At 45.1% G+C, this 24,577-nt stretch overlaps 1 protein-coding gene across 2 annotated transcripts in view; it reads left to right on the top strand.

The window, feature by feature from the left end:
* Window positions 1-24,577, top strand: part of Abcc1 (ATP binding cassette subfamily C member 1) — a 167,264-nt gene that overhangs the window by 64,844 nt on the left and 77,843 nt on the right. The window contains exons 2-9 of one of the 2 annotated variants that reach the window (XM_057774072.1): window positions 679-855; window positions 2,285-2,410; window positions 2,821-2,958; window positions 4,214-4,339; window positions 17,261-17,322; window positions 18,227-18,358; window positions 23,094-23,327; window positions 23,805-23,982. In XM_057774072.1, the coding sequence (XP_057630055.1) occupies window positions 679-855; window positions 2,285-2,410; window positions 2,821-2,958; window positions 4,214-4,339; window positions 17,261-17,322; window positions 18,227-18,358; window positions 23,094-23,327; window positions 23,805-23,982 (1,173 nt within the window). The remainder of the gene's footprint in view (window positions 1-678; window positions 856-2,284; window positions 2,411-2,820; window positions 2,959-4,213; window positions 4,340-17,260; window positions 17,323-18,226; window positions 18,359-23,093; window positions 23,328-23,804; window positions 23,983-24,577) is intronic. The other variant, XM_057774073.1, reaches the window with a different exon arrangement.

Here is a 24,577-nt window from a genome sequence, read left to right as displayed (position 1 = left end):
TTGCTGGGGAGCCCCAGGGATCTGCCTGTCTCCATCCTCTCAGCATTGGAATTGCAGGTATACACTGCCACACTGAGCTTTAAAACTTGTTATTCTTTTTATATATCCCCAGCTGGCCTGGAAGTCACTAGATAGAGCAGGCCTTCCTCAAGCTCACAGAGATCCACCTGCCTCTGCCTCTGCCTCTGTGGGTCTTGGGGATTGAACTCAAGTTCTTAAGCTTTCTCACAAGTACTTTCCCTGCTGAGCCATCTCCTCTCCTGACAGCCCCAGCATTTTCTATGAACACCTGGGCATTGTGTGATGATGAAGATAAAGGTCTGGAGTCTTTATTCTTGAGGAAAATATGCAAATAACATGTATGACCCCCCCCCCCAAATTCTTCAGGATTCACGTGATCGTCTTCTGTTCTTCAAGGTCCCTTTAAGTGACATCCTCCCCTCCATCTTGTGAGGAGAGTTTGTTGTGGCTCTAGGCTTAGGGGCCCTTTGCTCTTGTTAATTTGCTGCCTGGTTTTCTGGCCATGGATGTTCTGAAGTCTGCATACTTGTCTGAGAGGTCCCTGGGTGTGGGAATCATGGTCTATTTCTTTGCACCTACAGCAACTAGATTTGAACTCTGTGAGCCCTGTTTTCTTGTGGTGTGACAATTGATGTTTGCATGTGCTTGTGTCCCCAGGATTGGAATGTCACATGGCACACCAGCAGCCCAGACTTTACCAAGTGCTTTCAGAACACCGTCCTCACATGGGTGCCTTGTTTCTACCTCTGGTCCTGTTTCCCCCTCTATTTCTTCTATCTCTCCCGACATGACCGGGGCTACATCCAGATGACGTACCTCAACAAAGCAAAAACTGTAAGTCACCTGGTGTTGCTGTGGGGTGGGGCACATGGGTAGATGTGTGTAGCCCAGCTTTTTGTGAAGAAGGCAGAAGAATGTGATAGATCAAGACTGGAAATTTGAAGCTAAATATAGGTTCAAAACGGGACTTTTGAGTGAATATTTAACCTTCATGGTCTCTGGTTCCCTGTGTATGCACTGGCACTAATAGAAGCTTTCTCAGAAGAGTATCAAAGAGGGTCTTCATTAATTAAAACAATTTCCTTGTATTTGTTTATTTTTATTTTGAGTGTGATTTCAGGTCTGAAGGGATGGCTCACTGGATCCCCAGAACCCATGTGAAAGTTGAGGTGCAGACAGGAATCCCTTGGTCAAGCTGGTAGTCAGACTAGTTGAAAAGGGATCTTCAGGTTCAAACAAGAGACCCTGCCTTAGGAATAAAGTGAAAGGCAATCAAAAGACTACTGGTAGGAACCTCTGGCCTTAGTATGCACCTGTACCTGCACACATGTCTGTTCCCATACACATGCACACACATGATGCTCACATGCAGGAAAAAACAGAAAAAGTTTTCATTTTGAAATAATTTCAGACTCTAGGAAATTTCCAGGACAATGCAAAGCCTGCAACAACCTCTCTGCTGCGCTTCACATTGTGCAGGCTTTCGAGTGCCGTCATTCTTTCCTCCACAGTCTTCGTTTTCTCCCTGTGCACACATTCCTATGAAGTTTTTCTTGGCCATTTGTGAAGAGGTGACATGTACCATGTCCTTGAGCTTCTTAGTTCATTTGAGCTCTCTCTCTCTCTCTCTTTCTCTCTCTCTTCCTCTTTCCCTTTCCCTTTCCTTTTCCCTCCCTCCCTCCCTCCCTCCCTCCCTCCCTCCCTCCCTCCCTCCCTCCCTCCCTCCCTCCCTCCCTCCCTCCTTCCCTCCTTCCCTCCCTCTTCTTTTTGAGGCAGGGTCCTACTCTGTAACTCAGGCTGGCCTGGAACTTGAGATCTCCCTGCCTTTGCCCCTGCTCTTCCCGTGCTAGGATTTTAGATCACCACACCTGTCTTATCCATCACTCCTCAGTATTTCTTTCCTCAAAGTGGACTGCTCTTTTATTAAAGTGTCATCAGTGACAGGCAGGGATGGGACCGTCTCTAGCCCCCGAGGGGCTTTCTAGCAGCTGTCAGCTGTCAGATTCCCTTGTAAGGTCCTTGGGGTGTGAGAATCACTAAGACAGCTGGGCATGGTGGAGCACTCCAGAAATGGAGGCTGGAAGACCAGGAGTTCCAAGACCAGCCTGGGCTACATAGTAAGACCCTGACAGAGTAAGAAACTGGATGCTTTAACAGCAGACCTTGGAGGCTGCCTGGGGTCCTAGGGGTGAACTTTTTTTGCGGATAGTAAGAGAGATCCCAGGATTGTTGTAACCTTCCATGATGTTCCCTTTTCTTCCAGGCTTTAGGGTTCTTGCTGTGGATCGTCTGCTGGGCAGACCTCTTCTATTCTTTCTGGGAAAGAAGTCAGGGAGTGTTCCTAGCCCCAGTGTTACTTGTCAGTCCTACAGTGCTGGGCATCACCATGGTGAGTTGTTGGCTGGTGGAGCTGGCAGTGAGAAATGAGAGGATTTGGATTGTGATGTGGCTGAGTATTTGTCTAGCTTGAGCAAGGGTATGGGTTCTATCAACAAAAGAGAAGCTTCTTAACGGGCCCCTGATCATGGATGGTTCCCCACGTGCCACTGTGGGGCCCTGAGGTCTTGCTTTTTCTAAACTACTGTTTTCTAAACTTTGTTTTTTCTAAGCTTTGTTTTCCTAAGTGCTTATTTCCGGGATGACATGTTTCTCCTCTAATGAGATGTCTCTACCTCAGCACTAACTGACAGGTGGACAAAGACTTCGTTGTGGGGCACTGGCCTGTGCTTTGTGTGTGTCTAGGGGCCTGGCCTCCATACCCTGGGTGCTATAAGTTAATGAAAAACCTCTCTCTTGCAGCTGCTCGCCACCTTTTTAATCCAACTTGAGCGAAGGAAGGGAGTCCAGTCCTCGGGGATTATGCTTATCTTCTGGCTTGTAGCCTTACTGTGTGCTACTGCCATCTTCAGATCTAGGATCATCTCTGCCTTAAAAGAGGTAAATGATAGCCCGTGGGAGAGATGCTTATTTCATCTCATATGGTCATATGTTGCTATGGGAACCACAGGATGGGCACCACATGGGCCCTGCTTCTTTTCCAGGAATAAAATTCTCATCATTCAGGTACAGACCTTTTTCTAGAGCCTTCTTTCCTCTGTGCAGGCAGATGCTGTGTTACTCTAGGCCTCTGCAGTGCTTCTGTAGGCTGACTGGGCTAGAACTGAGCTGAGCTGGGAGCTATATTTGCCCATTGGCTATTCCTCAAGGGCCCCAGACATGTTCCCATGTTACCTTGGCGCTACCAGCTGCAACTCTGGCAAGAAGTTGTTGGGTCTGGCTGCTGTGTGCCACTTCTCAAAACTTTTGAAGAGTGTGTACTTCTTGGCTATCTGTTGTTTCTAGTTGTCTGGGAACTAGAGCGGCATGAGCATAGGAGAGGACGGAACAGGTGTGGAGCGCTGTCATAGAGCACAGCCTCTGTGTCAGTGACGTCAGCTGCCATCAGCTGACTTTGTTTTCCTAAGTGCTTTTTTCCGGGATGACATGTTTCTCCTCTAATGAGATGTCTCTACCTCAGCACTAACTGACAGGTGGACAAAGACTTCGTTGTGGGGCACTGGCCTGTGCTTTGTGTGTGTCTAGGGGCCTGGCCTCCATACCCTGGGTGCTATAAGTTAATGAAAAACAAAATGTCCCCAGAAACTGCAATTTGTTGCTTAGGAGGCAAAACTACCCTTGGTTGAGGGCCACTGGTGTGCTCAGCAGTAGAGAAGCCAGGGCTCAGAAAGGTTAAGTGAATGGATAAGATCTCATAGCCCAAAGGAACAGGCCCAGACCTCCTCATTCCCCATTGTGGGGTGCCATCAGGGCTCAGTCTGACTGAGCCACCTTTCTTTTGTCTTTTCTCAAGGGAAGGGAAATGTGGGGATGCCTGTGGCAGGGGAGGTGGATGTCTGCAGCCTGCTCTTTGGCCTTATCTTAATCCTTTTTACTGTTGCTGTAATCAAATCGTATAGTCAGTACATTCATTGAGCTTGTGGTTCTGAAGGCTGGGAGGTCTGAGGTCTTGGGGGTGCATCTGGAGAAAGTCTTCTCTGGTGGATTCCCTGTAAGGCCCTGTGGCAGCTCAGGACATCATGGACTCCCATCACTGAGCACTGTTTCCTGTGACTGTAAGGATTTGGTGAGGCATCTGTACCCTGTTTCTAGGGAAGATATGGTGATCGTGTCCCTTGCCTTCTCTCCTGCCCAGGATGCCCAGGTGGACATGTTTCGAGACACCACGTTCTATGTGTACTTCACCCTTGTGCTTGTCCAGCTTGTGCTATCCTGCTTCTCAGACAGCTCACCCCTGTTCTCTGAAACTGTCCATGACCTGGTAAGTGTGACTCAGACATGTATGTACAGGTGGGAGAGAAATAGTCTGTGCCAGCTAAGACTGACTGGGCCCGATTCTGAACTCAACTATTTTTCTAGAAAAATAGGAAGTCTTGACAGATGAGGGCCATGGTCTCACAGGGCAGTAGTTGGTAGCAGTTGGGGCTGTGGATCCCCATTGGCTTAGATCTTGGGTCTCTGTTATGGTACCCAGCAGGCCCTCTGCTGCCTCTGTCAGTTCCAAGGACACTGAATGAGGCTTCCACTCTGTCCACTTCTCCTAAAACCAGGAAGGAAGTTGAAGTACCAGTGTGCTCTGAGAGCTGCTGAACTCCTGGCGTGATGCCATCACTTGGTTCCTTTAAAAATGTTGTCTGCAACCTGAGATTGACCATAGCTGTTTTAAGGGTGCAATTCAGTATCTTCAGCTTTTGATTTCATTCATACCACAGGTACTGTGACTGGCTAGCAGTGATTTCAACAGGGGCTGTGCTCCATACACAGAATCCTGTACCTCTCCTGGGGCTGAACCTGCCATACTTTGACAGCATCCCCGGGTTGTTTAGATGTGCATGCACATTAAAGCTGAAGTGGCACTGGTTCAAAGTTCTCAGACTTGAATGGAGATTTTCTTCTTTGTTTGTTTGTTTGCCTTTTGCTATTTTGGAATGCAAGTGTTTCAACACTGAGTCATATCCCCAGCACCAATGGACTAAAAAAATTGGGGCTCAGAGAAGTTGTGCTATTACACCTAATTTATACTTAATTTATGTGGAAGAGGAATCCCTTTTTGGAGTTGACTTGACCCTGGTCCTATGTCCTCTTGTGCCTTTAATGGACACTTGCAAAGCCTCTGGTGCATGATAGAAACATAGCAGTATGCATAATAGTTATGATTAAAGTTGTGGATGCCCGGAGCTGGCAGACCAAACTGACACAAGGTTAACAGGAGAAAATATTGGTTATATATACACAGGGGTTAGGACTCGCAGACAGAGAGTGAAAACCCCTGAGAGCCTGAAAACTTACATGTCGTCTTAACAAATTTATTTTAACATATTTGTGGAGAAACAGCAGGGCAGAGGAGTTGTAGAAGTGACAGATATGAGGGGCTATGTGTGAGTTTGTAATGAGGGTGAGGATTGCTTTAGTTGCAGGTTGTGTGGCCATCATTAATACTGTTGGTTCTTTTCCCTGTGTGCAAGTGAAGAGGGGAAGGTGTGGTCCTGCTTTTAAAAGACAGCTTGAGGAAGAGCAGAGAGCTTCTGTACTTGCTCTGTTTAGTTTGCCTTCAGCTCTACTCTGTATGCCAACGTGGCATATCCAGGACTGGCCTATGCCAAGGTCAGAATCTTGACACCATGTCTTGTGTACTTATGGTGTGTATAGATACTTAAATAGCAGTTACATTGCATTTAGTACTAGGAATAATGAAGAAATGATTTAATGTAATATGGGGGTGGTGGGGAGCTTTCTTTTTGATACCTAAGGGGATGCAGATAAAATAATACTGGATTTTGTCTCATGAAATTACAGCAGCTCACAATGGATCAGGGTCCTGGGATGACTGGGCTCAGACATAGTCTGATGGTGCCTGGACCTTCGGTTAACTCTGACTTCTTCAATGTGCTGTCTGAGGATGGAGGCTGGCCCTTACTGGAATGACACCTGCATGTGACCTGGGCTTCCTCACTGCATGGAGCTGGTCTCTATGAATTCCACATGGAATCCAGTTTGCGTAACATCTAGTCCCTGGTCCCATAATGTTTAGTTGAGGCCGTCATACAGACATGTCCAGGTGCAAGAGGAAGTGACAGAGATCCTACCTCTGGATGGAGGAGTGGTTATATCTCTTGTTACATGGTCTCCTATGACGCCATGTTCAGGTTTTTATTTTTATTTTTGTGTACATGTGTGTGACTACTTCTCTGTATATGCACCACAGGTGTGTGGGTGCCCTCAAGTTACAGGCAGTTGTGAGCTACTTGATGTGGGTGCACCGAGCTTGGGTCCTCTCAAGAGCAGCAAGTGCCGAACCCTTCCCACCCTTGAATTTTCAGAGTTTGTGTGTGTGTGTGTGTGTGTGTGCGTGTGCGCGTGTGTGTATCCTGAGCAAAAACTGGAAGACACAGGATAGTAGTAGTGAAAAGTGTATCTTATTAGAAGTGAAAAGGTGAATGTAAGTGTACTCCATGGGCGGGAGCTGGCTCAAGCAAGCCTGTATGTGTCTCTGGAGAACCATTTCTAGGTCTGGCCCCTTTTATTATAACAGGGAGGGGGGGTCTCTGCAGGGGTGTTTTATTATAACAGGGAAGGAGGGGTCTCTGCAGGGCGGACCGTTCTTTGGCTGTTGTCGATGATTGGTTCTGGGTTTGGGTGGAGATTTGTACACTCCTTGGGTGGTTCAGGGCAGTCAAGGGGTGATTTTTCTGTTACTGGTTCTGAAGTTAACCTCCTTTAGACTCGGTTATGAATATCTGATCCTCTCTTCTTGTCTTAGCTACAAGAAGTGTATCTAGGAAGTCTTGGCTATCTTTGGAAGATGCAGCCTGCCATGTGTCCTCATGCTTGCAAGCAAGCACTTCTCTACCCGAGCCTTGCCTTCCCTTCCTTCCCCTCCCCCTGCCCCTTTGTTCTCTCTCTCTCTCTCTCTCTCTCTCTCTCTCTCTCTCTCTCTCTCTCTCTCTCTCTCTCTCTCTCTTCTTTTACAAACATTTTGATTTATTTTTAGTTTGTATGGACACCTGTGTCACAGAATGTTCACAGAAAACAGAGGACATTTTCTAGGAGTTGGCTCTTTCCTCCCATCATGTGGGTTTCTGGGAATCCAATTCAGGTTGTCAGACTTGGCAACACCTTTACCTACTTATTCATTTTGCTGTGTAGCTATCTAGTGATATAGTCTGGATAGCTTTGAACTCATCATCCTCCTGCCTCAGTTTACCTCATGCTGAAATTACAGATGTGCTTCATTGTGCCTCACTTGGTAAGTTTTGTTTTGTTTCTGAGATGAGGGGGTCTCAGTATATCTCTCAGGCTGCCCTTGAACTTGAGATCCTCCTGTATTTGCTTCCTGAGCACTGGGATTATAGGTCTGTGCCACCACACTGGGTTTAATGTGTTTCAGTAAATGAGTAACTTCATCCCTTGACAAGATACAATAAATATGTCACCGGGACCTTACAAAATTTCCTTCTTTAATGACTAGCCTTCTACTCTACCCCAGAGACCAGATCCTGGACTGTTCCTTAGTGTATTTCAAACTCCGTCTTTCTTGCTTGCCTTCTTTCTATTTTAGGGTCTTTAGGATTTGAGCAGTATTCCTGCCCTCCACACCACCATGCTGAACTGAGCTAAAGTTGAACCACCTTTGACCCCTGATAGGAGATGGAAGAGTGTGTGCCTGTGTGTGTGAGAGAGAATGGACAGTCAGGATGCCAGGAAGAGGAGAGCCAGGGTCTGCAAAGCCTGAGGAATGATCCCCCTGTCAAAGGACTGAGGATAGGCCACTTGTAGGTGAGGAAGGTTTGTGCATATGTTCACTTGTGTGTATATGTACAGCAGGGGTTCCTAAGAGAAGTAACATGCACAAAGGTTCATATGTATGATAGAACTTATTTATGTTTCAGTGATAATACAGACTCGTGCTTTGTTCAGTTAGAAGGTCTGGTCCCAGGAGTTAAGTGACAAGCCTCGGGGAGAGGAGGATACTGGGAATTGATCATGGTGTATGGGCAATCAAGGAGAAAATTATATTATATCATGGATTTTCTTTACTTTGAGACAGGGTCTAGGCTGGTCTCAAACTCTTTTTGTATTTCTGACCCTCCTGTGTCTCCACTTCCTATGTGCTAGGGATAGTAGGCATGCATCACCATGCCCGGTTTATGAGGTGCTTGGTATATGCCAGGCTTTTGCCAACTAGCCACAGCCACAGCTCAATATTGTGGAAGTTTAACTTCATTGTGAGTGGCAGTCTATGAAAGCTTTTGAATTGATAGTGTCACCTTTAATTTGGATGTGGTTTTTTGGGGATCCCCCTTGGGCTGGAAAGAGAGTGCATGAGGCATAGGGAGGTTGGTGGTAATATTCAGAAAGATGTCACAGATGGCCAAACAGCCAGATTGAAGATGTAGCATCTATATTTACTAAGGGGTTTGGTACCAGGACCAGAAAATAGAAAGTTCATGGGGAGAGGGCTTGGGAAACAGGTCTAGGTATGTGTTCTGCCCTAGCAGAGAGGGACTCTGAGCAGCTGTTGCCTGGCAGGCAGCAAACTGTTAGTGTTGCTATGACGCCTGGAAATACCTCATTATTGGATCCTGGAATTGTTTTAACAACAAACTAAATGGACTGCATGTTCATCCTCCTGGTTAAAAACACAGATAAAATGCAGAGGACCAGAGTGCAGAAGTTCAGGGGACCTTCTGCAGAGTTCTCACAGCAGAGAGCTTGTTATAGATTGCTGTCCCCACCCCCTTCTTGATAGCATACGGCAGAGCATGGCTAGGACTTTTATTTCTAAGGAATTGATGCTTCCTGGCTGCTACACACACACACACACACACACACACACACACACCCTCCTCAGTCCTTAGTCTGAACACCCCAGGAAGAAAACTGAATTAGAACATAACTTCAGATTTCTTTGTTATCAAAGTTAGATGGAGGCTTCCAGAAACCAGCTCCTGAGTTTGATACACTTTCCTCTGTGCCCTTGCAGGGAGCCCAGGGGCTGTAACTTCAGATACTCTTGAGTATTCCTGATTGGATCCAGAGGAGGGAGGAGGTCTGGGAGTATATGAAACTCCTGGGAGGTTATAGAGAGAAACAGAAATGTCCTGCCAATCACCTGAAATTATGTTTGCTGGTGGATCTCTTCTTAGTGTCTAGGGACTTGGTTTGAGTAGCTGGAATGAGACTTCATCTTCACAGACTTGAGGGTTTTATCAGCCCCAAGAGCCCTCTCTTCTCTTTATTGAAGCCAAGGCTGAAGGAAGACTGATACTGTTGATGCAAAAACCCAGCTCTCATCTCAGCAGGAGTAAGAGATAGTTTATTTTGTAGCCAAGTATGAATGACCATGACCCAGAAACATGATTGCTTCAAATACCATGGTTTCAGAACAAAAGAGAGTCGTAAATCAAGGTATTTTTCAAATCATCAGTGGGCCCCATCTGATGACATTCTTTTTTTGTTTGTTTTTCAAGACAGTTTCTGGAACTCACCCTGTACACCAGGCCAGTCTCAAACTCAGAGATCCACCTGCCTTTGCCTCCTGAGTGCTGGGATTAAAGGTGTGCGCCATTACCACCTGGCTTTGATATTCTTAAGCTTTAGGGTTGGTGGAAGCTGCTGGTTTGCTGGTGCACTCTAAAAGGTGTTATGTGATAGTCAGACAGAGATAGGCAAAGAAGGCTACTAAGGGTTCTAAAGTAGCTCAAAACAATTTGCATCTATAGCTGCACCATTCTGGCTTTCCACAATCATCAAGGGCTAGAGAGGCATAGAATCAGGTGGGAACTTCAATGATAGACAGTCTTTGGAGACCTGGACGTACACCTTCCTAATCACCATGTCTTAAGGCATGAGGTTTGAGGAACAGTATGATTAGCTCTCTTTTATCTGTCAGTCTTTCTGTCTTCCTGCCTGTTTGTTTATCTTTAATACAAAGTTCTTGCCATGAACTACTATGTGATTTCTTTCCTTCTCTTCTTTTAGTACCACGGCAGCCTCAGACTGTTTTCTGTACAAACAACCAGGCTCAGGCCATAGTTCGCCACTTCTGATGGAGAAAGTATCTGTCCCAGCGCTTGGGATAGCATAGTTCATTTTTTAGTCTGTCCTGGGCCCTGTTCTCAGTAGCTATCTTGTTTGATCTCTTTAGTCACCTCCTGGGAAGCTGCCTGATATCCCACAGCTCATGAATGAAGTCACAACTCAGCCATCTTTCCTAAGCACTGGGACCCAGACCCCCACTGCTTCACATATAATTCTTTGTTGTCATTCTTGCAGATGTTTACTATTGTGACCTGGGAGACATACATGCCATGGGGAGTGTTCTTTGTTGTCATTTTTTTTATATTAATTAATTAATTTATTAAAGATTTCTGCCTCCTCCCCGCCATCGCCTCCCATTTCCCTCACCCTCCCCCAATCAAGTCCCCCTCCCTCGTCAGCCCAAAGAGCAATCAGGGTTCCCTGCACTGTGGGAAGTCCAAGGACCACCCACCTCCATCCCGGTCTATTAAAGTGAGCATCCAAACTGCCTAGGCTCCCACAAAGCCAGTACGTGCAGTAGGATCAAAAACCCATTGCCATTGTTCTTGAATTCTCAGTAGTCCTCATTGTCCGCTATGTTCAGCGAGTCTGGTTTTATCCCATGCTTTTTCAGACCCAGGCCAGCTGGCCTTAGTGAGTTCCCAATAGATCATCCCCATTGTCTCAGTGTGTGGGTGCACCCCTCGCGGTCCTGAGTTCCTTGCTTGTGCTCTCTCTCCGTCTGCTCCTGATTTGGACCTTGAGATTTCTGTCTGGTGCTCCAATGTGGGTCTCTGCCTCTGTCTCCTTCTTGCAGATGTTTATTATTGTGCCCTGGGAGACACACATGCCATGGGGAGTGTTCGGAGTTCACAGGAATGCCTTGGTCCTCTTTTCACCTTTTCATGGGTTGGGGATTGAACAGACTTTGAGGGCAAGGGTCTGTTCCGGCTCGTGTCATGTCGCTGCCTCTTATTCTTTCCCCTTGCCCCCACCTTCTGTCTCCTTTTCCTCCTCTCCCTTCTTTCTCTTTAAAAACATTTTTAGATTTATTTATTTTATTTTGTGTGTATGAGCATTTTGCTTGCATAAGTGTATGCACACTGTGTGTATACCTGGTACCTGTGGGGGTTAGAAGAGGTCAGATCCTGGAACTGAGATTAGAGATGTTGTGAGCCACCATGAGGTGCTGGGAACTGAACCTGGCTCCTCTGGAAGAACAACAAATGCTCTTACCCAACTCTAAAGCCCTTGCTTTTTTCTGTTTTATGAGGTCTGGACTTCAAATAATTATGTACTAAGGATGACTCTGAACCCTTAATCCCCCAGCCTTTACCTCCTTAGTATTGGGATGACAGGCCATGCCTAGCTTATTACTTTCTTATTAGTTTTTTTTACTGTCTGTGTCTCTTCCCCTCCATCTTCCGGGGGGTGGGTGAGGAAGCTTCATGGGGTCAGGGAACTTGCCATCTGCCTTCCAGCCCTACTCCATCGCTAATGTTCATCTTGGCATAGAAGCAAGTCCCTCCTCTTTAAATATTTACCCACGAGATAAAGGAGTCATTTCCTACTGTTGGCTGGGCTTTCCACTCCCCAGAAAACACCTTAGTCTTTTGTCCTGGATGGACTGTGGGCTTGCAGGAAGAGCAAGTGACTGATTCCCCCCCTCCCCCCCCCCATGTGTGAGCCTAGCTTTACCCTCGCCGACAGCTATCCACTTTTCTGGACACAGTGAATTATTTTCCTTGAAGCCAACAAAGAAGGTATCTGTGCTTCCTCCAGGAGTGGTGTTCCTGCCTTGCCTAGGGAAATCATCTTACATACAGCCCTGTGGGCCTCATGGGTTCTTCCGGCATTGGAGGTTCCTTTGTGGTTGGCTGAACAACAGGACTCCGACTTTCTAGGCGCGAACACTGAGATAGAGATGTGCCACTGAAGTTACTCACCTAGGACCCTATGGGACTGTGATCTGAGCCCAGACTCACAGCATCTGCCTCAGCTTGTTAGGGGCCCCACCTACCACTCTTGATTAGGTTGGGGTAGGTGAGGACTGAACACCTGCTCTGGGCAGATGCTTCTTGGGTGACTCTGGTGAGCAGTGAATCAGGGAACCCGACATATCTCAAGGTCTCTCTTTGTCTGGAAGGTGGCAGCTTTACATTTATGTAAACTTGGTTGTGTACAGTGGATTTTATCCCCAAGACATCTGGTCAAACACTTCCATATGTATTGCTTAGGGGGATGGATTTTCTTTCTTTTTGTTGAGACAGGATCTCCTGTCTGTGCTGCCCTGGAACTCACTTTGCAGCTGCTGAGGACAGACTTGAATTTCTGACCCCCTGCCTCTTGTTTTCACAGTCCTGGGATTACAGGTATAGACTACCTTGCAGGGCTTCCTGCATGCTGGGCATGCACTCCCCACTCCTGGTGTGTGTGTGTGTGTGTGTGTGTGTGTGTGTGTGTGTATATATGTTAATTTAAAACAAAAAGACTTGATGTGTAGACTGGCCTTGGGCTCACAGCAGTTGGGCTCACAGCAGTTTTCTTGCCTTAGTTTCCTGGGATTGCAATGTAGAAAGCCATGCCTGTCTTGTAACTCTTCATTTTGAGATAGTTTTACTCACAGAAAGTTGCAAAAAGAGTGAGTTACCTGTCTTAGTTAGGGTTTCACTGTGAAGAAACACCATGACTATGGCAAGTCTTATAAAGGGGAACATTTAATTGGGGTGGTTTAGATTTACATTTATCCTCATGGAGGGACATGGCAGCATGCCGGCAATCATGGTGTTGGAGAAGTAGCTGAGAGTCCTACATCTTGACTCGCAGACAACAAGAAGTGGTCTGAGACATTGGGTGGTATCTTGAGCAAAGGGGACCTCAAAGTCTGCCTCCCACTGATACTCTTCCTCCAACAAGGCCACACCTATCTCAACAACTACAGCACTACTAAAAATGGCCTTCAGGGGCCATTTTCTTTTGAGCCACCACAGTACCCATCTTTACCCAGTAATAATATTTGAGAGAAAAAAGCCGTATGGCCATTATCTGGCCCAATATCACTCATGGAAGTTCTTTTAACATCATCAAACATTACAGCAAGCCATTGTGGTTGCAAAATGATCTGTCATGTCATTAGATTGGTTCATTCCTTCGTTTATTAGCTGCAATTTTTCTCTTCTCCTTCACTGCCCTGATGTGGGGTTTGCTTAGACAAGGGAAAGGAAATTCTTGTTTTTTTCCAATTGTTCTGTGTAACACAGTGGTTTGGGTCACTAAGCATCTTTTTAGCATATGAACCTGTGTATGGCACATAGTTTTATGTGTTTTGGAACACAGTTTTTCTTTTTAGTTTTCAGAGACTGGGTTTCTCTGTGTAGCCTTGGTTGTCCTGGAATTCACTCTGTAGGTCAGGTTGGCCTCAAACTCAGAGATCGGCCCGCCTCTGCCTCCTGGGTGTTGGAATTAAAGGTGTGCCTCATCACCGCCTGGCTAAGGAACACCGTTTTTTCGAACTCACTCTTCTGGCCAGCCAGGGCCACTTCTGGCCCCTTTAGAACTTTGAGCATTTCCACTCATCTTTGGACTAGTGGCTATGGAGTATGACTGTGTTCTGGCCTTACGTTGTATGTTTCCTTGCCCAGTGATTTTGCCAAGAATAATTTGAAAGTTTCAAACTGAAACAAATTTTGTGGTACCCTGATTTTACCCCAAATTGGCTTCTTCTGGAATTGTGGGAGTGGAACCAGAATTGGCAGGCTGGATGGGAAACTCGTGGTCTCCTCTGCTCTCTGAAAGCCTTCTCTCTATAAAACACTGAGACTGTGAGCAACATTCTTGGTTGAAGAGAACCCTTGCCGACCCTTCACAGAGGCCATTTTGGATTGAGATCTCGATATGTACATGTTAGATTCTGGGCTCCTTGAGCTCTGTGCTGCTGTCTCCGACCTGATGCTGAGCTGCCTTTCTGCCTCTGAAGAAGAGATTCTTTGAAAACTGGCTTAAAATCTTTATGGCTCCTGTGTGAGTTGCACATAAGAGTTCAGCACTCCTAACGTGATCTCCATCATAGACTGCTTCCACTTCTCTTACCAGATGCTGAACCCAGGGCTCTCCACAGTTTAGACAAGTGTTTTGCCACTGAGCTGTGCTTAGCCTTCTGCTGTAGGCTTCTTAAGTCCCTTCTGGGTCTCTGAAAATGCTGTGCTTCTCCACACTCTTGGGTCTCTGCACATATTGCTTTCTGTCAAGAATGCCTTGCTTTTCTTCTTGACATAATTGCCTTTTATTCCCTCTTCAAATGCTGGCCTTCCGCAGAGGTGCCTTCTCTGAGTCTCATGTCCCTGCCCTTGTGTGTTATGTTAGCCCAGTGGTCATATCACCTACATTTAGGCACTGGTTGCAGTTAAGTTTTACCTTTTTGGTGTTTGTGTAATCATTTGATGATTGTTTGTCTGTCTCTGGAGCCTAACTATTTGACTCACATGTCCTTCCATTTTTAGATATAGGAGCTCAGACAAGCTATTTTGCCCCGTTCTCATTTAACTGCAAAATGGGGGGTGACACTTAACCCTACTCTGGATTGTAGTCTTGGATGAGTGTGTGGATAGCTTGTAGAGACACCTCCAGGTGTACATGGGTTGTCTCTCTCTCTCTCTCCCCCCCCTCTCTATATATAGTTATTATTATTATTATTTAATTGTTTTCCACTCTCATTCCTTCTTCCCCTCCTCCCTTCTACCTTCCCTCCTGCCCTCCACGCTCCGAATTTACTCCAGAGATCTTGTCTTTTTCTCCTTCCTAAGTTGATTCATGTATGTCTCTCTTAGGGTCCTCTTTGTTGTCTTGGTTCTCTGTGGTTGTGGCCTGTAGAATGGTTATTCTTTGCTTTAAGTCTGATATCCACTTATGAGTGAGTACATACTATGTTTGTCTTTCTGGGTCTGGGTTACTTCACTCAGTGTGTTTTTTCTAGTTCTGTCCATTTGCTTGCGAATTGCAAGATGTCATTATTTTTTATGACTGAGTAGTACTCCATTGTGTAAATGTATCATATTTTCTATATCCATTCTTCAGTTGAGGGGCATCTGGGTTGTTTCCAGGTTCTGGCTATGACAAACAATGATGCTATGAACATGTTTGAGCACATGTCCTTGTGATATAATTGAGCTTCCTTTGGGTATATGCCCCAAAGTGGTATTGCTGGGTCTTGAGGTAGATTGATTACTAATTTTCTTAGAAACTACCATACTGATTTCCAAAGTGGGTATACAAATTTGCACTCCCACCAGTAATGGATGAGTGTTCCCCTTATTCTACATCTTTTCTAGCATAAGCTATCATGAGTGTTTTTGATCTTGGTCATTCTGACAGATGTGAAATGGAATCTTAGAGTTGTTTTGAATTGCATTTCTCTGATGGCTAAGGATGTTGAACATTTCCTTAAGTGTCTTTCATCCATTTGAGATTCATCTGTTGGGAGTTTTCTATTTAGATCTATACCCCATTTTTTAATTGAATTATTTTGTATTTTCGTGTCCAGTTTCTTGAGTTCTTTGTTTATTTTGGAGATCAGTCTTCTGTCCTATGTAGGGTTGGTGAAGGTCTTTTCCCGTTCTGTAGGCTGCCACTTTGTCTTGTTGACTGTGTCCTTTGCTTTACAGAAGCTTCTCTGTTTCAGAAGGTCCCATTTATTAATTATTGCTCTCAATGATTATACTATTGGTTATATTTTTGAAGTGGTCTCTTGTGCTAATATGTTCAAGTGTACTTCCCACTTTCTCTTCTATGAGGTTCATTGTCAGGTTTTATGTATGTTGAGGTCTTTGATCCATTTGGACTTTAGTTTTGTGCATGGTGATAGATATGGGTCTATTTTTATTCTTCTACATGTCGACATTTGGTTATGCTAGCAATGTTTGTTGAAGATGCTTTTTTTCATTTTATAATTTTAGCTTCTTGGGCAAAAGTCAGGTGTTCATAGGTGTGTGGGTTGATATCTAGGTCTTTGATTCAATTCCATTGATCCTCCTGTCTGTTTTTATGCCAATAGAAAGCTGTTTTCATAACTGTAGTTCTGTAGTAGAATTTGAAGTTAGGGATTGTGATGCTTCTATTTGTTCCTTTATTGTACAGGATGTTTATTTATATTTATGTATGTTTCTTGGTACATGGTAAGTGCTCAGGTAAGTATCAGGAAGTGGGTGAACAAGGTAATAAGACAGTATTCAGAGAGTCTACAGGGCCATAAAACAGTAAAATCTGGACTGAGAGTGTAGCTCAGAGAAGAATACTTGCCTACCAATGCAACACAAAAGTTTATATCTCTTTGTAAAGAGTGCCTGGTGCATAGTAGATGCTTAATAAAAAGTTGCTCAGTAAATGGATGTGTAAAGTGGGAACAATGATAATAGCCCCACTGCACAAAACTGAGGTGGGAATGAAGGAAGGGATGGTCCATAGTACTTTATAGAGTGCCCAGCACATAGTAGGTGATCATAAAATACTTGTTGAATGGATGAATGAAGTGGGGCCAGTGTTACAAAAGATCATGGGATTGGTTGCTGTTGGGGGGGGGGGGCTCTTGTTTGTTCCAGCCGCCCAGAACCACATAGAAACTGTATTAGTTATATTACTGCTTGGCCCACTAGCTCTAACTTCTTAATGGCTAACTCTTATATCTTAGTTTAACCCATTTCTATTAATCTGTGTATCACCACGAGGTCGTGGCTTACCAGCAAAGATTCAGCAGCTCCATGGCATCTCCTGACTCCACCCTTCTTTCCCCAGCATTCAGTCCAGTTTTCCCCGCCTACCTAAGTTCTTCCCTATCAACAGGGCAAGGCAGTTTGTTTATTCATTAATGGTAATCACAGCACACAGAGGGGACTCCCACATCAGGTTGCTATGGAGATGTAGGTTGAGATAGGTTTGTATAATATTGTGTTGTGCTTATATAGTAGGTACTCAGGAAACATTTGTTGGGTAAAACTGGAAGGATGAACTCTGGTCTTTTCCTGTGCCTCAGGAGAGCAGCCCATGTGGGGTGCAGAAGTGTGAGGGCCATGGCCCTTTGAAGGAAGGATGGTCAGCACCACCTAACTTTCCCAGGTCTGGAAAGTTAAGTTTGGATTTCTCTTATCCTCCTGTGCTTTCTGTCTCCTAGAATCCGTGCCCAGAATCCAGTGCCTCTTTCCTTTCCAGGATCACTTTCTGGTGGATTACAGGGTAAGGCTAGGCCTCCTGATGGGGTTGGTGTGCAGTGGGTGAATAAATGCTTCTACGCAGCCTAGCTCCCTGTTGTTCCCTCCCGTACTGTCTGCAAGGTCACCAACTAGCCTCCAGTTTTATGAACTCCAGTGTGATAATTACATGGGCTATGAGGCTTGCCTTTGGGTTGAAGGGTTTTGTAACTATTTAATGTGGTATCCAGCAGGCTTGGTTCCAGAAAAGCATGCAGATACTACACTCTCTGATCAATGCTCAGCCCTCCATATAAAGCAGAGTAATGTGCATTTAACCACAGCTGCTTTGTATTCTGAATTATCTCTAGATGCTGCATGACCCCTAATGCAGTCTAAATAACTGACATGCTGTTCTGCTTAAGGAATTACACGAAACAAAGCTTTTCAAACCCACAGATACAGAGTGGTGACTGCTGTTGTTGTTATTGTCCCCTAGCTTACAGTAAAGTCACATATGCACATCACAGGAAATACATAAAAAATACATGATCAACAACAAGAAAACACCTAGAATTGCCCGATATTTTCATAGGAAGCAGGTAAAGCAAGTTCAAGGTCATCTTTGGTTATATAGAGAACTTGGGGCCAGTCTGGACTACATGAGGCCCTGTTTGCAAATAAAATAATTAGAAATAAAATTTCCAGTGCAGAACAATAATTAGAAACACCCAGGTACTTCTTTCTAAACGCACTGTTCTCCTGTCTGTCAAGATGGGCCCATTTCCCTAAAAGACCTAGTAGACTTAGCCATAATTAGTTAATAGGCCTTCATATCCGCTCATCCTGAGGTTTCCCCAGTCATGGCTGGACAGTGATAGCAGGTGTGTGAGGGGAGCCCCACAGCACTCTCATTGCTCATTGTGTCTCCCTTTGTGCCTTGCTCCTAGGATGATGGTGCAGGGCTACCGCCAGCCCCTGGAGAGCAGTGACCTCTGGTCACTGAATAAGGAGGACACGTCAGAAGAAGTCGTCCCTGTGCTGATAAATAACTGGAAGAAGGAATGTGCTAAGTCAAGGAAGTGAGTGTCACGTCTCTGTGTTCTCTCAGGCAAGACAGGTGTGGCTTAGGCTGATCTGTTACCTTCCTTTAGCCATCTTGGCCTGAATCTCTTAAGTTCTTGGTTCTGTGGAAACTCTCCTTCCTAGACTACAGTTTCTCATTCATGACATGGGGTGGAGTGGAAGTGTTTAACATCAAAGGGAGCTCCCAGCAACTCTCTACTGTGTTGTTTGTAAGTTACATCTTGACGTCACTGATTGGTCAGCTTCCCAGGAGAGAGGAGACCATCTGCCAGGCTGGAATTGGTTCTGCTGCTCACAGCCCTCAGCTGTGTATGTTCTGCCCTCCTTACTTGGTGTCTGAAAATCTTTCTTGAATGTTCTTGCTGGATTGAATTTTTAAATTATATTTCTATTTATTTATTCATGTGTACATGTGTGGGTGTGCATTTGCCATAGCATGCAGGTCAAAGGACAACTTATGGGCACTGGTTCTCACCCTCTCCCATGTGGGTCCTGGGGATCGAATCAGGTTGTCAGGCTGGACAGCGGTGCCACTGAGCCATCTCACTGGCTCTGAGCCTCCATTTTCTTCTCAGGGTTTTCTTAGCTGCTCATGAGATAAATGTCATCTGATGGGCCATGCCTCAGTGCTGGATCAACTCTGGGCAACTTTTCTAGACATTGTGTTTACTCATCTGGGGCAGATTTGGCCTGGACCCTTCTGTTTTGCTGGAGAGGGTGTGACAGGAACTGGCTCACTAGGCTTGAAAGCTGCCCCCCAAAGACTGACTCCATGAAGACTCTGACCTTCAGGGATGCTCATTGTTCTTTTTCCCTGAGGTGTGAGCATATTACACACCTGTGGATAGGGAGAGGTAGGGGACAAGTCTTATTGGGCCAGAACTTGGCAGGGCCACTTATCCAGAGAAAAGGTGTAAGCTGAGATGGGAGTAAGCGGGGAGTTCTGCTTGTCCAGGGAAGTGGTGAGAAAAGTGTGGGTTGGGAAGTCTGCCTTGGTTTCTTGGCCCTAAGTGACTCCTATGGAAATCTGGTCTGCCCTGCCTCCTGCTCCTGTCTTTGTTTCTGGTCCAGTGCTTCCCTGGTTTGTGATAATACTTTGTGTTCTCCTCGGCCTGTGCTCCCCTTATGTGAGGCTGTTTTGGATCATGTTTCCTGTTGGCATGACTATCAAATGATTCAGTGGCTGTGGAAAAGAGCTTGTGTGATGTTTTGTTTTGTTTTTGAATTAAATGTAGTCACTTACCTGTTGTCATTCTATCCCTAGGCAGATGCCCAACAGAACTGGAAATTTAGGTTCTCATAAGGCTTGTATAGACTTGTAGCTGCCGTGTTTGTGATAGCCTGAAATAGAATCAAACCCAAACACCCATTAGAATGTAAGTAGAAGTTAGAATCACTGCTCAAAGCAGAGGGAGGAAGCGCAAAGCTCTTATGCTAAGTGGAAAGTGGACAGACAGGTCCTCATCCCTCCAGTATTCGATACCTAAATGGAGGGTGTGCCAGCAATGTCCAGTGTATCTCATTAGGAAAATCGGTCTGGAGAGATGGCGCGGTGAAAGTACCTGATGCTCTTCCAAAGGATTCTAGTTTGGTTCCCGACATCCATGCTGGGCAACTCATAGGGCTTTAGGTTTATTCAGGACATCTTGAGGAGATGGAAGAACTGTCAGTCTCCAAGCTCTGTCTTTAGGAACTCATGGCTCAAAGAGCTCTTATAGAGAGGGATTGAGTTCCACATCTAGGCTTGATGACCATCCTTGTCATTTAAAAGGGAGTATTTACCTTTCTCTCAATTGGAATATCCCCTGGATTACCACTTCTCTAGTCTCCTGAGTCAGTTTCTACTTCTTTAGGTGAACACATTATTTTCAGGGAAGTGAGATTTTTTTTTTTTTTTTAAATTTTAGAACAGATGAGCAAGTCTTTACCCCTGCCCTTTGATCTTATTTAAAGACCACTGCTATTCCATGTTCTGACAAATGAAAAACATTCTTTTAGGAGGTTTGGGGACCAAACCTTTCTCCTGTAATTGACTGTAATACCTCATATGTCAGCCATCATAAGGTTTTTGTTGTTGCTGCTGGTTTAGAAGTCACAGCACCAGGCAAAGGGGAACAGAGTATCTTTACCAGAGAGAAATTTATAAAGAATGGCTTATCTGAAAATAGGTAGTGTAAAACAAAATGAAGTAGCTATTAATTACTCTAACAGGTGATGGTTTAAAAGACTGAGATATGATCTTCCCATACCTATAGTTTTAGATACCTGTGATTAAACATGATCTGAAAATATCACATCTAAAATTCCATTTTAAGGTTTAAATTATGCACTATTCTTGTTCTGTCATATTCTGTCACCCCGGGTATGAATTGTTCTTTTGTCTATTGTGTCCACACTGTACACACTACCCACCTGCCAGTATAGATTGGTGGTGCTTATAGGCGAGTGATCCTTAGGTAGCAACCTAAAGCTGCATCAGAGAGCCTGCCATTTGCCTCACTTCATCTGTCATCTCTTAGTATCACAAGAAGGATGAGGACAGAATAAAAGATGCTTTGAGAGTAACAAAATATGCTGATATCGTGTCATTTTTATTGTAAATGTCTCTTTTTTTTTAATTTTTAGTTAACTTGTAGGTTAAACTTTTATCAGAGGTATTTGTAAGAAAACATAGGCTATAGTATCCATGAATAAGAGGGGACACTGTGTGTTTAAATGTGTAAGAACACAGTCTGTATAGACTGTGTCTGCAGATAGAGGGAAGAGTCTACTTAGGTGACTTCAGACTGGCATTTCACATGTGTGGATCCTGCCGGGTATTTGTCTTCTTCATTTAGGACTGGCCTATGTAGGACAGGGCAGAACTACAGAACCACTCAGGAGGATGGTCACTGTGCTGAGTCATTGTGACCATCTGAGGACTTAGATTTATGAAACAAGGCTGCTTGAAAGCTTGTATAGCCGTGGTGGTTTATTTTGTGGTGCTGGAGGTGGTGTTGTCTTATTTTGTTTTACTTTTGAGATAAAATTTTGACATATAAACATACCTAGGCTTGTATTTTCTTTCTTATGTATCTGAGGATGACCTTGAACTTCAAGAGTCTCCTACCTCCATCTGCCAAATTCTGGGACTGTGTGTCTAAACCATGCACAACAGGATTTGTAGTTCTTAGCTTCTGAGTGTAGAAGTTGGATCCATTCTAAGTACATTTCTGTGGGGCTGGAGAGATGGCTCATAGTGCTCTTATAGAGGACCAAGATTGGGTTCCCAAGATTCAGATAAACCTGTAACTCTGGTTCCTAGGGATCCAACACCCATTTCTAGCTTCCACAGATACCTGCACTCACATGGTGTACATAAACTCATGTAGACAAATGCATATGCACATAAATGAAAAAATCTTTAATTTCTGTACATAATGTGAGGTCATAGTTAAGCTTATTCTCTGCATGTGGCTGTCTAGTTTCCTACCACGTTTGTTTGTTTTGAGAGAGGTACTTACTGTGTGGCCTGGGTTGTCTTTCTACTCTTGATAGACCTCCTGCCTCACTTCCCAAGTGCTAAGATTGCAGGCATGACCCATCTTGCCTGGCCCATCACCAGTTTTTGAAAAGACTCTTTTATTGCCAATGAATGGGCTTGACAAAAATCACTTGTTTCTGGATTTCTTTCTTCTTCTTGGTTTTTCTAGATAGGGTTTCTCTCTGTAGCCTTGGCTGTCCTGGAACTTACTCTGTAGACTAGGCTGGTCTTCAACTCACAGAGATCTGTCTGCTTCTGCCTCCTTAGTGCTGGGATTAAAAGTCTGCTTCTGAATCTTTAATTTTGAACCTTTAGTTCAACTACACTGGTCCTCTGTAACTTCCTTGTGTCTGTCTTGACATCACAGTTTGAATTGAGTAGTATGAGGCTCAGCTTTATTATTCTCTTTAAGGATGATTTTTTTTTTTTTTTTTTAAAAACTCATCTGGGTCTCTTGAGTTCCCATTACAGGTTTAGAACTGATTCACTGTAGGAGAAGAGGGCTGCTTGTTTGTCCTGGCTGCCCAGAACTGAAATAATCACACAGAAACTATCTTAATTAAAACACTGCTTGGTCCATTAGCTCTAACTTCCTATTGGCTAACTCTTACATCTTAGTTTAACCCATTTCTATTAATCTGTGTATCGCCACGTGGCAGTGGCTTACTGGCTAAGTTTTGGCCCATGTCTTACTCTGGCAGCAGATCCATGGCGTCTCTCTGACTGACTCTGCTTTCTTCCTCACGGAATTCAGTTCCGTCCGCCTACCTAAGTTCTGCCCTATCAACAGGCCAAGGCAGTCCACTTATTCAGTTTGCACACCCACCCCATGAGATAGGCAGAACTTTTAATTTATTTGGATAGAGCCTCACTCACTATATTGCTCTTTTCTTTTTTTTTTTTTCCCCTCAAACTTGTAATCCTCTGTCTCAGCTTCCCCAGCACTGGGGCTACGGTCATGCACTGCCATGCCTGGCTTACTATGAGCCTTGTTTTGCAAAAGAGGAAGTGAGCTTTAGTGTGTCTGCAGCTGCAGCCAGCCAGCTGATGGGCCAGGCAGGACTCGGGCCTCCTGAGTCCAGGGTCACACCTCTTGCATTAAGATGCCTCTCTATGGTGACTTCTCTTGGGTTCTGCTCTTTACTCTCTTGACTGTGGGTTGCCTCTCTGCTGGACCCAATAATTGTTTTACCTTCTTTGTGTTATAGGCAGCCTGTGCAGATTGTGTATGCATCTCCCAAAGATCCCAGCAAGCCCAAGGGAAGTTCCCAGTTGGATGTGAATGAGGAGGTTGAGGCGCTGATTGTCAAGTCCCCCCAGCAGGACAAGGAGCCCTCTCTGTTCAAGGTGTTATACAAGACCTTTGGGCCCTACTTTCTCATGAGCTTCCTGTTCAAGGCCCTTCATGATCTGATGATGTTTGCTGGCCCCGAGATCTTGAAGTAAGAACTCTTGTCTGACTGCTTGGTTCCTCTTAAATACCTGGGTGGTCCTGCCATGTGCAGTAACAAACTTGTCGCCTACTACCTTCCCCTGCCCTAGTTTCATTTAGCTGCCATCTGAGTTGTAGCCACCTACAAGCCACAGAAGCCTCCTGAGCCTAAAGTTGGGAGAATGTAGGGTTGTCTAGAACAAGGATGTGCAGGCAGGTTTCATGAGCCTCTGCAAACTGGAAACCAAGAAGACAGCAAGGGGGCCTCTGTTATCTTTCTCTTGCTCACCTTGGTCCCAGTATTTGACTACCTTTGGGTGACTTGCTGGTGGGGAGACAGATCTATCAGTATGGTGATCCTAAGGCAGTCATAACACCCTTGTGAGGTAAAGTGTTGTCTGACTTCCTGTGGCTCAGGTGGAAATCACTGTGGTGACTTGGAAGTAATTCACTTTGATGTATGTATCACACTCTCTTCTCTCAACAGATTGATTATCAACTTTGTGAATGACAGGGAGGCCCCCGACTGGCAGGGCTACTTCTACACAGCTCTGCTGTTCGTCAGCTCCTGTCTACAGACGTTGGTTCTGCACCAGTACTTTCACATCTGCTTCATCAGCGGCATGCGCATCAAGACAGCTGTGGTGGGCGCTGTCTACCGCAAGGTAGGCCAGGCACCCACACCCAATCCTGTGACCTTAGAATCAGGATGGCTGAGCTGGGACTCCCCAGGACCTGTGTGGAGATTTCCAGCCCAGCATCCTCAGCAAAGAAATGATGGGGAACATGGGGCCAAGGGTAGCCACCGCCAAGCTTTGTCCATTAGCAAAGTGGTTCTCAGTGGCTGATGTGTGGGATGTCGGTGAACCCACATGCTGCCTGTGGGTAGCTGGGTTTCTTAGATGGTTTGGCTATCTCTGATGAAGTCATGGGTGGAGATCTAAGTTCAGGGGCTGAGGAGGCTCACTAGGTAAAGTGAAAGCCTGATGATGTGGGTTTGGATTTCCAGAACCATGTAAAGTTGGCATGACAGAACACGTCTATATAACCAGCAGTGAGATAGGAGGTGGGGACAGGAGAACCCCTAGAAGCTCCTGAGCAAGATAGCTTGGGTACAGTAATGTCTCAAACAATCTGTAAGTCTAGGACAACATCTGACCTCCACATGTGCACCATGACTGCTTAAGCCTGTATACACATACTTAAATATCGTGCAGTTTTTTTAATTTTAATTCTTTTTTTTTTTTAAAGAAAAGCAAT

The sequence above is a fragment of the Chionomys nivalis genome, chromosome 7 (assembly GCF_950005125.1).
Source record: "Chionomys nivalis chromosome 7, mChiNiv1.1, whole genome shotgun sequence".
Classification (NCBI taxonomy): Eukaryota; Metazoa; Chordata; class Mammalia; order Rodentia; family Cricetidae; genus Chionomys; species Chionomys nivalis.
This window is presented reverse-complemented; position numbering and strand designations above follow the sequence as displayed.